The sequence below is a fragment of the Thamnophis elegans genome, chromosome 3, assembly GCF_009769535.1.
Source record: "Thamnophis elegans isolate rThaEle1 chromosome 3, rThaEle1.pri, whole genome shotgun sequence".
NCBI classification, from domain to species: domain Eukaryota; kingdom Metazoa; phylum Chordata; class Lepidosauria; order Squamata; family Colubridae; genus Thamnophis; species Thamnophis elegans.
In genome coordinates, this window is record NC_045543.1 from 148218194 (window position 1) to 148233006 (window position 14813).

The 14813-nt window shown below is 48.0% G+C and overlaps 1 protein-coding gene across 1 annotated transcript in view; it reads right to left on the reverse strand.

Moving 5' to 3' along the window:
• LOC116506266 (maestro heat-like repeat family member 5) overlaps window positions 1-14813 on the reverse strand; it is a 34164-nt gene that overhangs the window by 5815 nt on the left and 13536 nt on the right. The window contains exons 10-21 of the mRNA XM_032213913.1: window positions 12965-13060; window positions 12708-12812; window positions 11375-11510; window positions 10360-10478; window positions 9884-10033; window positions 9202-9356; window positions 6143-6290; window positions 5664-5845; window positions 5292-5429; window positions 3996-4110; window positions 3186-3329; window positions 495-671 (exon numbers count right to left, since the gene is read on the reverse strand). Of these exons, the coding sequence (XP_032069804.1) occupies window positions 495-671; window positions 3186-3329; window positions 3996-4110; window positions 5292-5429; window positions 5664-5845; window positions 6143-6290; window positions 9202-9356; window positions 9884-10033; window positions 10360-10478; window positions 11375-11510; window positions 12708-12812; window positions 12965-13060 (1665 nt within the window). The remainder of the gene's footprint in view (window positions 1-494; window positions 672-3185; window positions 3330-3995; window positions 4111-5291; window positions 5430-5663; window positions 5846-6142; window positions 6291-9201; window positions 9357-9883; window positions 10034-10359; window positions 10479-11374; window positions 11511-12707; window positions 12813-12964; window positions 13061-14813) is intronic.

The window sequence follows — 14813 nt, forward strand, 5'->3', positions numbered from 1 at the left end:
GAGTTGAAGTCCTCACCTCTTCAAGTTGCCAAGAGGGAGAAATACTGATGGAGACCAGAGTTTCCCAATCTCAGCAGCTTTCAGATGTGGGGACTTCAACCTCTGGAGTTCTCAGGCCGGCAGAGTTGAAATCCACACACCTTCAAGTGTCTGAGATCAAGCAACACCAATCTGGATTTTTAATAAATATGGAGAGCGATTGATGGTGATTTGGTGAAGCTGAAGAGAGTGGCAACCTTCATTCTCTTCCACCTCATCTGGCACTTCTCCAGCTCTCTGGAAGGGCTCAATGATCATCTGCAAGCTCACACACTCTTTTAGATGAGAACAACACAGTTGTTGCTGAACTATTTCTAAGACTTTTCGATAAGATTAGAATTCTTCAGATGGTACCCAGGCGATCTTTATGGGAGAAAAAGAGAGAAGGGAGGGAGCGAGGGAGAGGAAGAGAGAGGGTGTGTGTGGATTAGTTTGATGTGATTTGGTTGACGTACTTCAGCAAAATACTTCCCCAGGACCGGAATAAGATTGACAGCTTTCCATCCATAGGTTTGAGCATTCAGATACCGGAAAAGGAACTGAAGGGTCCGCAGTGATTCCTTTGCCACAAATTTGTCTGGGTGACAAGCACAGTTGACCACAGGGACTATCACCGGCTCTAACATCTTATTCTGGAGGAAGGAGGGAAAGAAGGGGGCGATTAAACATGGTTTGAGAGATTTGAGATTTGAGAAGTTTATTTATATGCCGCCCTTTTCCCTGGGGGGACTCAGGGCGGCTTACAACTCGAAAAGGGGGGGGGGAACAAACATTTAATATGTGAGAACAATACATAATTAAAAAACACAACATTCATACCATTCGGGTGGGTTACAGTCTTTAGCCCCAGGCCTGACGGGATAGCCAGATTTTGAGGGCTGTGTGGAAGGTCTGGAGGGTGGTGAGGGAATCTCCACGGGGAGATCGTTCCATAGGGTCGGAGCTGCCACCGAGAAGGCTCTCCTCCGCGTGGTTGCCAGTCGACATTGACCGGCAGATGGGACTCGGAGGAGGCCTAATCTATGGGATCTAATAGGTCGAGTGGAAGTGATTGGCAGGAGGCGGTCTCTCAAGTACCCAGATCCACTACCATGAAGGGCTTTATGGGTGACAAGTAGCACCTTGAAGCGTACCCGGAGATCGACAGGTAGCCAGTGCAGCTCGCGGAGGATAGGTGTTATGTGGGTGAAGCGAGGTGCACCCACAATCGCTCGCGCGGCCGCATTCTGGACTAGCTGAAGTCGCCGAATACTCTTCAAGGGCAGCCCCGTGTAGAGCACATACTGGCATTCTCTGAGTCTACGAATGGCAAACACAGAGAAGCCCACGGAACATAGAGTAACAGGGTTGAAAAGGAACTTGGGGGTCATCTAGTCCAATCCCCTGCTCAAGCAGAGACCTTATACCGTTTCAAATCAATGGTTGTCCAGTCTCTTCTTGAAAACCTCCAGTGTTGGAGCACCCACAACTTCTGGAGGCCAGTCGTTCCACTGGTTAATTGTCCTTATTGTCAGGGAATTTCTCCTTAGTTCTAGGTTGCTTCTCTCCTTCATTAGTTCCCATCCATTGCTTCTTGTTCTCCTTTCAGGGGCTTCGGAGAATCAGTTCCTCCCCATTTCTTTGTGGAAGCCCTTCAAATATTAAAAGTCTCATCTCATCCCAGCCCCACTTTTTGCTGTTAGACTAAAACTACCTAGTTCCCCAATTCTTCATCCTATGTTTTGCCTCAGCTCCACACTTCAGCTTTCACAGTTAAACCTACCCTAATATGCCCCATTTCAAGCACATAAACATGTGCACTTAGAACATACAACATGGCATAGTAAGAGTCAGAAGGGACCTTAGGGGTCTTCTAGTCCAACCCCTGCTCGAGCAGAAGATTCCATACCATGAATGGTTTTCCAGTCTCTTTTGAGAAACCCACAAGTTCTGGAGATAAGTCCTTCCGTTGGTTGATAGCCCTCACCATTAGGAAAATGTCTCCTTAATTCCAGGCTGCCTCTCTTCTTGGTTAGAGCCGAAGTGGCGCAGTGGGTAGAGTTCAGTACTGCAGGCCACTTCAGCTGACTGCTAGTTCAGCAGTTCAACGGTTCAAATCTCACCGGCTCAGGGTTGACTCAGCCTTCCATCCTTCTGAGGTGGGTAAAATGAGGACCCAGATTGTGGGGGCGATATGCTGACTCTGTAAACCGCTTAGAGAGGGCTGGAAGCCCTATGAAGCGGTATATAAGTCTAACTGCTATTGCTATTAGTTTCCATCCATTCTCTCTCCTCATTCTTTCTTTTGGTGTTTCGGAGAACAGTTTGACCGCCTGGTCTTTGTAGGAGCCCCTCAAACATTGGAACAGGTGCCATCCTGTCTCTCCTGGTCCTTCTTTTCATTAGACTGGACATTCCCAGTTCCTGTAAGCGTTCTTTGCATGCTCTTGGGTTGCAATTATGAGAAAACTGGATGTGATGTATAAACGGAGAAAACCTCGACACCCAGCATCCCAGGTCGACGTTCCCCGCGATCTCCAATCCTGCAAGGGAAGATCTTGGGAAAATAGCTGGAGGTGAAGAAGCTGGATGATTGTTAGGTCAACTCAGGGTCTTCCTCATCCCAGGGGTTTGACGCAAAGGACTCCATCACTGGAGGTTCTTAAGAAGAGAGTAGACAGTCACTTATCTGAATTAGCTTAGGTTCTCCTGCATGAGCAGGAGGCTGGACTAGAAGACCGCCAAGGTCTCTACTACTAGGGAAACCAGTAACAATGGCTCTCCAACCTCTTTTTAATAGCCTCCAGTGTTGGAGCACCCACAACCTCTGGAGGCAAGTCGTTCCACTGGTTAATTGTCCTTATTGTCGGGGAAATTCTCCTTGGTTCTAGGTTGCTTCTCTCCTTCATTGGTTTCCATCCGTTGCTTCTTGTTCTGCTTTAGATGTCCCCCAAGAGGATCTGTCTCCAAACTGATCCTTCAGATCTTCCAGGGATGCCCCCATCCTTGTAGAAGAGAGGCCACTGTAGCTGAGGGCATCCTCCTCTTTCTGGTGGTTGCCTTCTTCTCCTCCTTCTACCCTTCCTAGCCTTGTAGACTTCCTAGAGAGTGAGGTCACACCTGCTGCTCCCTTGGAAGTCCCTCACTTCCTGCCCCCCATCTCTTACCTCGAAGGGGTGCTGGAGAAGATACCCCAGACCACGAATAGCAAATATTTGGATGAGGGGATATGGCTGAGCCATCCAGTCTTGGAGGACATTGAGGATGTCCTTCATGACGAAGAAGTGTCCGACCTCTTGGTGATAGAGAAGCTGGGGGAGAAGAGTGGAGAGACGGAGCATTAGCAAAGCGAAGGAAGGGAACTTTCCTCAGAGCCTCTATGAAGAGATGCCACATTCAGCCATTACGGGGAGAGGAAAAGAAAAGACAGTCCTCATATAGTGACTGCGGAAAGTCACCACGGCACTGACAAAAGGGACAACTCCATTTTTCAGACTCAGGACCATTGATCACAGTCACCTGATCAAAAATTGGGTACTTGACGGTCCGTATTTATGACCGTTGCAGTGTTTAGAAGTTACGTGATCCGTTTTGTGACTGTCTAATAAGCCAAGTCATATGTCGAGGACTACAATATGCCAGAAGGTAGTGCAAATGATAGTTGTAAGAACACAAAACTGCTTATAATGCAAAGAGGAAATGGAATTTGGGGTCATTGAATCTTCCTTCCTCCCTCCCTCCCTCCAAATCCACCGATTAACAGAATAAGAGGAGACTTTGGAGGTCTTCTAATCCAACCTCTTGACCAAGCAGGAGACCATCTACTATGTCAGGCAAACGGCTGTCCAGTCTCTTCTTCAAGGCCTCCAGTGATGGAGCTCCCACAACTTCGAGTTCCTAACCATGAAGTCCTTGTGAACCCTGCACAACTTTCCTGGAGCTCCACAATGTTGTGGTGCATCACAATGTCTCCTCACCTCCGAGAAGAACACCATGCCAATTGTCTTCTCCCTTAAGTCAGGACGGTGCAGGTAGATGTTGGCCTGCCTGAACATCACCTTCAGCTCCACTTTAGAGTAGTTGAAGAGTTTCCTAAAGATCAAATAGGGAGAAATCAGATAAGATCTGCTGGTGAGTGAGGAGAAAATCACCAAGCTAGAGAAATCATTATCTGAATTATGGATAAATGAATTACTCAATGAATTGGTCCATTTAGAGAATTTCTCACCCTCCCTCTATTTCTCTATCTTTCTCTCCCTCCTCCTCCCTCTCCTTCCCTCCCTCCCTCTACATCTCATTCTCTCTCTCCTTTTGTCTCCCTCGGACACTCCCTTTCTTTCTCTGTCTTTTTCTCCCTCCCTCCTCTTCCTCTCTCCCTCTCCTTTCTTTGTCTCCCTCTCATTCTCTCTCTCCTTTTCTGTCTCCCTCTCTCTCCCCCTCTGCCTCCCTCTCTCTCTTTCCCTTCCCTCCCTCTCCTCTATCTCCCCTTCCCCCTCTCTCTCTTTCCTCCCTCTCACTCTCCCTTTCTTTCTCTTTCTCTCTGTGCCTCTTCTTCTTCCTCTCATTCTGCCCTCCCTCCCTCTCTCCTTCGCTCTCTTTCTCCCTCCCTCTCTCCTTTTCCTCTATCTAACCCTCCCTCTTCCTCTCTTTCTCTCTCCCTTCCCTCTTCCATCCCTCTTCCCCCTCTCCCTCATTTTCTCTCTCTCTCTGCCTCTTCTTCCTCTTCTCCCTCAGCCCTCCCCTCCCTCTCTCACCTTCCCTATTTTCTCTTTCCCTCTCCCTCTCTTCCCTCCCTCTCCCTCCACACCCTCACTTTCTCTCTCTCTGCCTCTTCGTCTTCCTCTCCCTCTGTCCTCCCCTTCCCTCTATCACCCTCCCTCTTCCTCTCTCTCTCCCTCCCTCTTTCTCTCTTTCCCTCTCCCTAACCTCTCCCTCCCTCATCCCCATCTCCCTCACTTTCTCTCACTCTGCCCCTTCTTCCTCCTCTCCCTCTGTCCTCCCCTTCCTCTCTCACCTTCCCTATTCCTCTCTTTCTCTCTCCCTCCCCTCTTCCCTCCCTCTCCCTCCCCACCCTCACTTTCTCTCTCTCTGCCTCTTCTTCCTCCTCTCCCTTTGCTCTCCCCTTCCCTCTTTCATCCTCCCTTTTCCTCTCTCTCTCTCTTCCTCCCCTCTTCCCTCCCTCTTCCCCCTCTCTCTCACTTTCTCTCGCTCTGCCCTCCCCCCCTCACCCATTGCCACTTGTAGCCAAGTTCTTTGGACTCTGAAGTTCTTACCGGACCAGGTGGAAAATGGCCTCAAAGAGACTATCTGGGCTCAAGAGCATCTCCCAGCATCCCAGCGTCCCCAACTCTTTGTATTCCTCTTCATATCTGGCAGCCAGGATGAGATTTTTGATCGCCTGCACTGCCGTGCTAAATCAAAGGAAGGGAGAAGAGTTGGTGCCAATGCTTCGGCCGATGCCCCCTACAAAGGCCAGGCTTCCCCTGGCGCCCACCAGCCTCCCGCCGCCCTTCAGGAGAGCTCCAGCTTTCACTTGGCGGCTTGTGCAGCAACCACAAAACACAACAGCAAATCAGCCTCCCTTTATTTCTTCCCCCTCCAGTGATATCCAGTAGGATCCAGATTGGTCCCAGGAGATTCCTTACCCCAAGAGGTTGACCTGTTCTGAAAGGTCTATGACTCTGCTGGACCTCCTGGCTCCACTCTTGCTGGCTCCCAGGAGGAAGTACAGCTGCGTGACCAGGGCGAGGAGCAGGTTGGAGAATTTGTTGTGGAGGAGCTCAGCAGCGTTCGGGAGGGACAGGAGGAAACAGAGGGCGTTGGTGGCCTAGTAACGGGATGAAGGGAGAGTCAACTTGGGCTCCCCAGGTTACTTAGATTCATCCCCTACTTCCTCTTCCCCAGAATCCCTTGTGGGGTGGAGTCTGGCCAACTGAATGGAGCTGAGGGTTTACTGGCCAGATGCCCTTCCTGTTGCCAATGAGGAGTTTTGTTCGGCAGATACATTCTCATTGCGCCCAGGGAGAGAAAAATCTGCCTCCACCTAAAGGGGGGGGGGGTTACGCCAAATGATGCTCCAATTTTAGCCCCAGTAGTTTGCCCATTGCCTCCCTCCCCCCCTTACCGCAATGGGCATGAGGGACTTGCTGTTCCTCCTTGAGAGGACTTCGGTTCCGGGGTCTTGGTCCTGAAGCCTTTTCAAGAGAGGCTTCATGATCTTGAGGTTGGCATAAGGGTCTGCAGCCAGCGCCCCCCAAATCTCCTTGGCGCTTCTACGAAGGGGGAGAAATAGATTGGGGGGAATCAGATCCTTTCCCCATTTCGGAAGAGACGGCCAGTCCAGAGAGTTGAACCCCCCAACAGAAGGAAGGATTGGAAAACCGAAGGCCCAAATGAACGGCTCTCATGCCAGAAAAATATCTCTATATACACAGGTAGTTCTCGACTTACGACCTTTTCTCCAGGAGCCATTCAAAGGAACAACGGCATTGAAAAAGCGACTTATTCCCAGTTTTCACACTTTCCAGCATCTTCAGGATCATCTGACAAAAATTCAGACTCCTGGACAACTGGTTCAGATTTATGACCATCCCAAAGTCAAGCGATCACATTTTGTGACCTTCTAACAAGTACATTCAATGGGGAAGCCAGATTCACTTAACGACCATGTTTCCCTCTTGACAACTGCAGTGATTCACTTAACGATTGTGACAAGAAAAGTCGTAAAATATGTTTCAAAGTTCATTCCCATCTCGACCCTCATCTGACGTGACCTCCCACTAGAAGACTTCATCTATAACACACCCATGGCCCATCAGAACCTCCATCAAGGACCCTCACCTGACACGACCTTTACTGACCTCCTCATCACAAGACCCTCACTTGATATGACTCTCACCTGGTCCATCACAAGACCCATCACAAGATCATCACTTGATATGATCCACAGCTGACATGAACTCCACATCACAAGACCCATGACAAGATCCCCACTTGACATAACCCTCAATCTGAGGTGACCTCCCCATCACAAGACCCTCACTTGATATGACCCTCACCTGGTCCATCACAAGACCCATCACAAGATCTCCACCTGACACGACCCTCAATCTGAGGTGACCTCCCCATCACAAGACCCTCACTTGATATGACCCTCACCTGGTCCATCACAAGACCCATCACAAGATCCTCACCTGACATGACCCTCAATCTGAGGTAACCTCCCCATCACAAGACTGTCACTTGATATGACTCTCACCTGGTCCATCACAAGACCCATCACAAGATCCTCACTTGATATGATCCACAGCTGACATGACCTCCCCATCACAAGACCCTCACTTGTTATGACCCTCACCTGGTCCATCAGAACACCCATCACAAGATCCCCACCTGACATAACCCACACCACTCCATCACAAGACCTACTGACCACACCAAGCCCTTACAGGCAGAAGATCACCAGCACTGGCCTTCCTTAAACTCCATTGAAGATGTTACCTTGCCTGGTAACAAAACACTTGGAAACCAATGCAGAAGCTTAGAGAACCAACCTCCACCCTCTTCCTCCACCTGAGCTACAGGGATTCGCCCCATCGCAAAGGATTGAGAGTCTCTGAGGATTAGGATTAGGATTTGTTTCATTTATATGCCACCCTTTTCCCCAAAGGGGACTCAGGGCGGCTCACAACTCAGTCAAGGGAAAGGAGGTACAAACAGGGGATAAAAAAGACAAACAAACAATACACAATTTAAAACACACAACAACCATACCATTCGAGAAGGGGGGGCAGAAGTTCTTTAGCCCCAGGCCTGGCGGAATAGCCAGGTTTTAAGGGCTTTGCGGAAGGCATGGAGGGTGGTGAGGGTTCGAATCTCCACGGGGAGTTCGTTCCAGAGGGTCGGAGCAGCCACAGAGAAGGCTCTCCTCCGGGTGGTCGCCAGTCGGCATTGGCCGGCGGATGGAATTCAGAGGAGGCCTAATCTGTGGGATCTGATCGGTCTATTGGAGGTGATTGGCAGCAGGCGGTCTCTCAAGTACCCAGGTCCAATACCATGAAGGGCTTTATAAGTGACGAGTAGCGCCTTGAAGCGTATCCGAAGACCAATAGGCAGCCAGTGCAGCTCGCGGAGGATAGGTGTTACGTGGGTGAACCGAGGTGCACCCACGATCACTTGCGCGGCTGCATTCTCGACAAGCTGAAGTCTCCGAATGCTCTTCAAGGGCTGCCCCATGTAGAGCACGTTGCAGTAGTCCAGTCTAGAGGTCACAAGGGCACGAGTGACTGTTGTGAGGGCCTCCCGGTTCAGGTAGGGACGCAACTGGCGCACCAGGCGAACCTGGGCAAATGCCCCCCTGGTCACAGCCGACAGATGGTGTTCGAAAGTCAGCTGTGGGTCCAGGAGGACTCCCAAATTGCGAACCCTGTCTGAGGGGCGTACTGTTTGACCCCCCCAGCCTGAGAGATGGAAAACTTGGCCAATTAGTAGGAGGGAAACACACCAGCCACTCGGTCTTATCTGGATTGAGTAATCCAAGACAACAGGAGGTCCATCTCCTTGAAGTTCTTCTTACCCATCACAGCCAACGGAGGATTCCAGCAATATGTCCACAACTCAGTTGACCCTCTTGGAGGCCAGGTGACCTCCACATCCCAAGACCCATCACAAGATCCCTACCTGACATGACCCTCAATCTGAGGTGACCTCCACATCACAAGACCCATCACAAGATCCCCACGGATCATTATCCTCAATCTGAGGTGATCTCCCATAACAAGGCCCTCACTTGATATGACCCTCACCTGGTCCATCACAAGATGCATCACAAGACCCCCACCTGACATGACCCTCAATCTGAGGTGACCCTCACCTGGTCCATCACAAGACCCATCACAATATTCTCACCTGACAGGACCCTCAATCTGAGGTGATCTCCCCATCACAAGACCTACTGACCATACCAAGCCCTTACAGGCAGAAGATCACCAGCACTGGAGTCCCTTAAACTCCACTGAAGATGCTACCTTGCCTGTTAACAAAATATTTGCAAACCAACACAGAAGCTCAGAGAATCAACTTCCACCCTCTTCCTCCACCTGAGCTACAGGGATTCGCCCCATCGCAAAGGACTCTGAGGAATCCAAGACAACAGGATCCCCATCTCCTTGAGGTTCTTCTTACCCATCACAGCCAACAGAGGATTCCAGCAATATGTCCACAACTCGGTTGACCCTCTTGGAGGCCAGGTGACATACGGTCTTGAGGGTGAGGTCTTTCGTTGCTGTGTGGGCAATATTCGGGAGACGGTGGTAGATCTCCTTCAAGATCATGGGTAGCTATGGCAAAAGAGAGATTGGAGGGATGAGATCCAGGGTTGGTCTCCATTGGAGATGCAGTAGAGACGATAACTCCCACCCATTGGGGGAAATAAATTGGCCCCCACAATGTCAACATTTGCCCTACATATTTTAAAAACTCCTGATTTGTCCAGCTGCCTGTGATATTTTATTTATTGGCTTATTTTAGGAGATTTATATTGCCGCCTATTCGCACATGGCGACTGAAGGCAGCTGACAAAGCCATAAAAACATCTGGAGCCTTCACCACTGCCACACTGGCTCATCAAAGGTTATTTCTCATGAAAACAATATGGCTCCTTTGCTTTGCCCTTACCTTCTTCTGGGAGGTTTGGACAACTTTCTCAACAGCCCTAAGATCACTCAGTGGCCTCCCATCCAGCCTTAGCCTTCTTAAAACCAGCAGAAGTGTCACCACTGAGCCAACAAGGTCTCAGCCATTCTCATCTTTGTTTTCTACAAAATCTCCTACGTCCCTTTTGCACCAAACCCTGCAATGTTCTTACTTCCTCTATATCCATGCCACACTCCTCCAGGATGGAGTTGAGGAGCAGCCCCGCGGACTGAGAGATGTTCTTGTCCACGTGCGTCAGATTCTCCAGGGCTTCCAAGATCAGCTTTGTTAGCTGCAACGGGCTGAGGTGCTCCCCAAAGGCCTATCGGAGAGAAGGAAAGGAGACCATGCAGAGATGCCTTAGAGCTTTGACGCCCTTCCCTTCAGACTTTGACCCAGATTGGGGGACGGCACACCGTGTAGAGATGCAGCCTTATTCCATGTCCTCCATCAGGTGGGATTCGGATGGGGGTCAAAGAAGCCAATATGGTAGCTGCCCTTTCTTCCTCCAAGGCATTGGGGGAAGGGGTACCCAAAGCCCAACCTTGGGAGGATGCCGTCCCCACTGTGAGATTGACTCCTTTGAGGCTCTCCAGGTCAGGAGGAGGAGCAAAAGGAAGCCAGGCCAAAGGCTGATCCAAAACATACCTTCGCCATTTTGGAGATGTTGTTGTGGAAGATCCCAGAGCCCGAAACAAAAAAATCCTCCCTCAGCCAATGTACGATGTTCCCCTTTTTGTTCTTCTGTTTCTTGTCCATTTCTTTCGCTTGGGAGGGAGGGGAAAAAAACCACAAGGTCAGATTTTGGCCTTCGGAACCTGGGAACTTCCTTCATCTGACGGCCCATTTAGTCATTGCAAGAGAAGAGAAGATCTGGAGCTCAGGGTCGACCAGAGGGGTCCCTGGTGCTCTCTGACCTGGGGGGTTTCCTTGCAGGTGTTTCATTGCCCAACTAGGGAACGTCATCAGGGGCGATGACCATCAATAATTATGGAAGCACAGAGAAAAGATCCCCCTTTCAAGTACTGATGACGTTACCTAGTTGGGTCAGGAAATGTCAAGAAGAAAACCACCAAGCTCAGAGAGCACCAAGGGCCCCACAGTCCTTCTCCTCCTCTTCCTCCTCCTCTAACTCTTTTCCCTCTCTCTTCCCTACTTTCTCATTACCTCCACCTCCTTTCCCCCTCATCTTCCTCTCCCTCTCTTCCTCTCTCTTCCCTCCCTTCTCATCTCCTCCTCCACTTGCTGCTCCTCTTCCTCCTCCTTCTCCAACCTGTCTTCCTTTCTCCCTCTCCTCCCCCTCCTTGCTCCCTGCCCCTCTCTTCATCGTTCCTTCTCTCTCTCTCTTCCTCCTCCTCTTCCTCCTCCTCCTCCTCCTCCCTGTCTTCCTTTCTCCCTCTCCTCCCCCTCCTTGCTCCCCCTCTTCATCGTTCCTTCTCCTCCTCCTAATCCCTAACTGACTCACTTAACGTGAGAATCTCCTTCTTAAAAGGACCCCTGGCCCTGAAAAATGCCAATATCAACTGCCAATTCCAGGTATCTCTGCCAAGCCCAATGACCCATCTTGGCTAAGCCACAGGCTGTGCCACCCAATGCTCTCCTGGGCAGGGGGCATCCCTGGTCTTCTTGCAGCAAGTCAACCCTTGGAATCCAAAGTTCTCACCCATTTTGCTCATTAGGAGGTGGTGCAGGTGGTAGGCAGCCTCTGCGGACGTCTGGCCAACTACTGGGCTGGTGTCGCCAATGTGCAGGGCCAGCAAAGCCACCAGCTGCCCCAGCAAAGAGAAATCAGCTGTCGTCTAAAGAAAGGAAGGGGAAAGGAGGGGAAAGAGGAGAGAGAAGGGGAGGGGGCTCATGAAGCTTTCAGCCAGCTGAAATCAGGGAATAAGAACCACGGAACCACAGAATCTTAGATACACAGAATGTTAGAATCATAGAATCATCAAATATTTGAATCTTAGAATCTTTGAATTAGAGAACGGGAGAATTACAGAATCTCAGAATCTTTGATTCATAGAACCCGAGAATTTCAGAATCTCAGAATCTTTGAATCACAGAATCCGAGTATTTCAGAATCTCAGAATCTTTGATTCCTAGAACCTGAGAATTTCAGATTCTCAGAACCTTAGAATCACGGAACCTGAGAATTGCAGAATCTCAGAATCTTTGAATCACAGAACTGGAGAATTACAGAATCTCAGAATCTTTGAATCACAGAATGTGAGAATTACAGAATCTCAGAATCTTTGAATCACAGATCCTGAGAATTATAGAATCTCAGAATCTTTGAATCACAGAATCTGAGAATTATAGAATCTCAGAATCTTTGAATCACAGAATCTGAGAATTATAGAATCTCAGAATCTTTGAATCACAGAATCTGAGAATTACAGAATCTCAAAATCTTTGAATCACAGATCCTGAGAATTATAGAATCTCAGAATCTTTGAATCACAGACTCTGAGAATTACAGAATCTCAAAATCTTTGAATCACAGAATCTGAGAATTACAGAATCTCAATATCTTTGAATCACAGATCCTGAGAATTGTAGAATCTCAGAATCTTTGAATCACAGAATCTGAGAATTACAGAATCTCAAAATCTTTGAATCACAGATCCTGAGAATTATAGAATCTCAGAATCTTTGAATCACAGACTCTGAGAATTACAGAATCTCAAAATCTTTAAATCACAGAATCTGAGAATTACAGAATCTCAGAATCTTTGAATCACAGAATCTGAGAATTATAGAATCTCAAAATCTTTGAATCACAGATCCTGAGAATTACAGAATCTCAGTATCACAGCATGACAGAACCGCAGTTGCTGGAAGGGACTGTGGAGGTCTTCTCCTCCAACCCTCTGCTCAAGCAGGACTCCTTGTATCCTCCTGGTCACATCCCAAAGGTTCTTTTCCCAAAAGGCAGCTGGACTTTCTTGGGGGTTTTCCTTTCTTTGAAAACATTTTGCTTCTCAACCCAAAGGGAGACTTACGTCGAAATTGACATTGTCCGAAACGAACTTGAGGAGGTGCTTGATGGTCTTGAGGGCCCTCTCTCTCTCGTGGCTCTTAGGAGAATTGATCCATGGATTTGTGTGCTGCCAGGGGAAACGAAGGAGAAGGAGGAAAGGAGGAATGGGTCATTCCCAGTTGGAAGACCCACAGACTCCACAGGGGGACAGAAGGGCCAAATCCAGCCTGAACATCTGGCTGACTGGGTGACCCACCCCAAGAAAGGATCTCTCTTTACCGTCAGGATCTCCTGCAGGGCATCCAAATTGGGAGCCTCGGACAGCAATCCGGTCAACATATTGTTGCAGGCAGTGGCTGTCTGATGATAGAAATCCTAAAAAAAGGAGAAAATGTCAGAAGGAAGGAGGGGCGTCAAGGAAGGAACAGCCCCTGGAAGAGGCAGAAATCCAGGGGTGGGGAACTGATGGCCCTTTTCTGACTGGGGCAATGCAGCTCCCAACCTTCCTGAGCCCTCCATGGAATTCTGGGAGTTGAAGTCCAGAAGTCTACAGTAAACAGAGTGGCCAACCTTGCAGGGCCGGTCTTTCTTCCAGAGGGGGAAGAAATGCTTTCTCTGCTGAACTTGAGGAACAAAAGGACTTCCTTCCTTTTTGAGTTCAGAACAGAATGACTAAAAAGTTGAATGTCTTCCTTAACAGTTCTAGGAGATTCAAATACAGGCAGTCCTCATCTTATGACCACAATTGAGCCCAAAATTTCCATCGCTAAGTGACCTTTCTTGCCACAGTGATTAAGTGAATCACTTTGGTTGTTAAGTTGGTCACACGGTTGTTAAGTGAATCCAGCTTCCCTATTAACTGGTTGGAAGGTCACAGAAGGGGGGGTCATGTCACCCCAGAATGCTGCAACTATCATAAATCTGAACCTGTTGCAGAAAAAAGGGGCTGACGTCACGACGGCACGATGTGTGATCTTGGTGCTCCAAGATCGGAGTCAATATTTCTGCTGTTGGACAGTCCATTCGGACCTAAACTGTCCTGCAGAGACAGTGAGAAGGGCACTTCCTGCTGATCTCAGGGAACACCACAAAGTCCATGAAAGATCCAGGAATAGCCTTTCTTTCCAGTGACAGAAACGCAGCTAATGAAGCTGTTGTAGTTGGGACAGCTCCGGAATGGGAAGAAAGCAAAAAGAGAAAGTGTGTCGAATTGGTGAGAAAATTTTATTATTAGAAAAAGAGACTACCCCCCAAAAAAATTAAATTAAAATTGAAGATAGAAGACTGTAAGCAGCGAAATTAATCTACATTAAACTTAGTGTGTTATCCTGTTTCTATTTTTTTTCATGGATGGAATTTTGGCAAAGGCTCCCTGTTTTTTAAACTGAATGGATTAATTTTTTTTCTTCTTTTTTCACTTTTGCTTACACCTATGGATTAAAATTTTCCTTCTTTTTTTATAATGCTTGATTGGATTGAATGGATTGTTTTTGATCTCTATTTAAGGGTTTTTTTTCTTTCTTAAGTTTGGAATATAAAGAAGATAATAAGAAGGATTATAAAGAGGGTTGTAACAACAGGAGGAAAAGCAGTTACGCTGCCACTTAAGAGGCTGGAGACTGGATACATTGTTTTTTCTTCTTTCTCTTTGATCACTTGAGATTCAAGGTTCTTCCAGTTCATTTAATGAAACTAGGAAGAGCACAAGTTGTTTATACAGATGCCTTTTGATAGTTCTATCACTAGCTATTGGAGAAAAGACAACATTTTGACTTGAAAGATAATAAATGAATCTGTTTGAAGTTTATTAAAATAGCCTTGAATCCTATAGTGGCAGTGCCTGCAAAATTGGAAGAACGGTGCAGCAGGAAAAAGAAACTAATATTGCAAATGATTATGTTTGAAATTCAAAATCTATTAGTTGTGACAGAGAGAATTGAAAAGAGATTGGAGAATATGAAATACAAAACAGAAAAATCTGATGGAGAAACTGAGGAAGTTTACCAAATGAAGAAAGTGGAGGACAGAGTTCAAAAGATGGAGAAAAAAAATGAGCAAAGAGAAAAAAAACTGTGGATACAGACAACAAAGTGAGCATGGTTGGTAATGGCAAGAGCGGAATATGGAA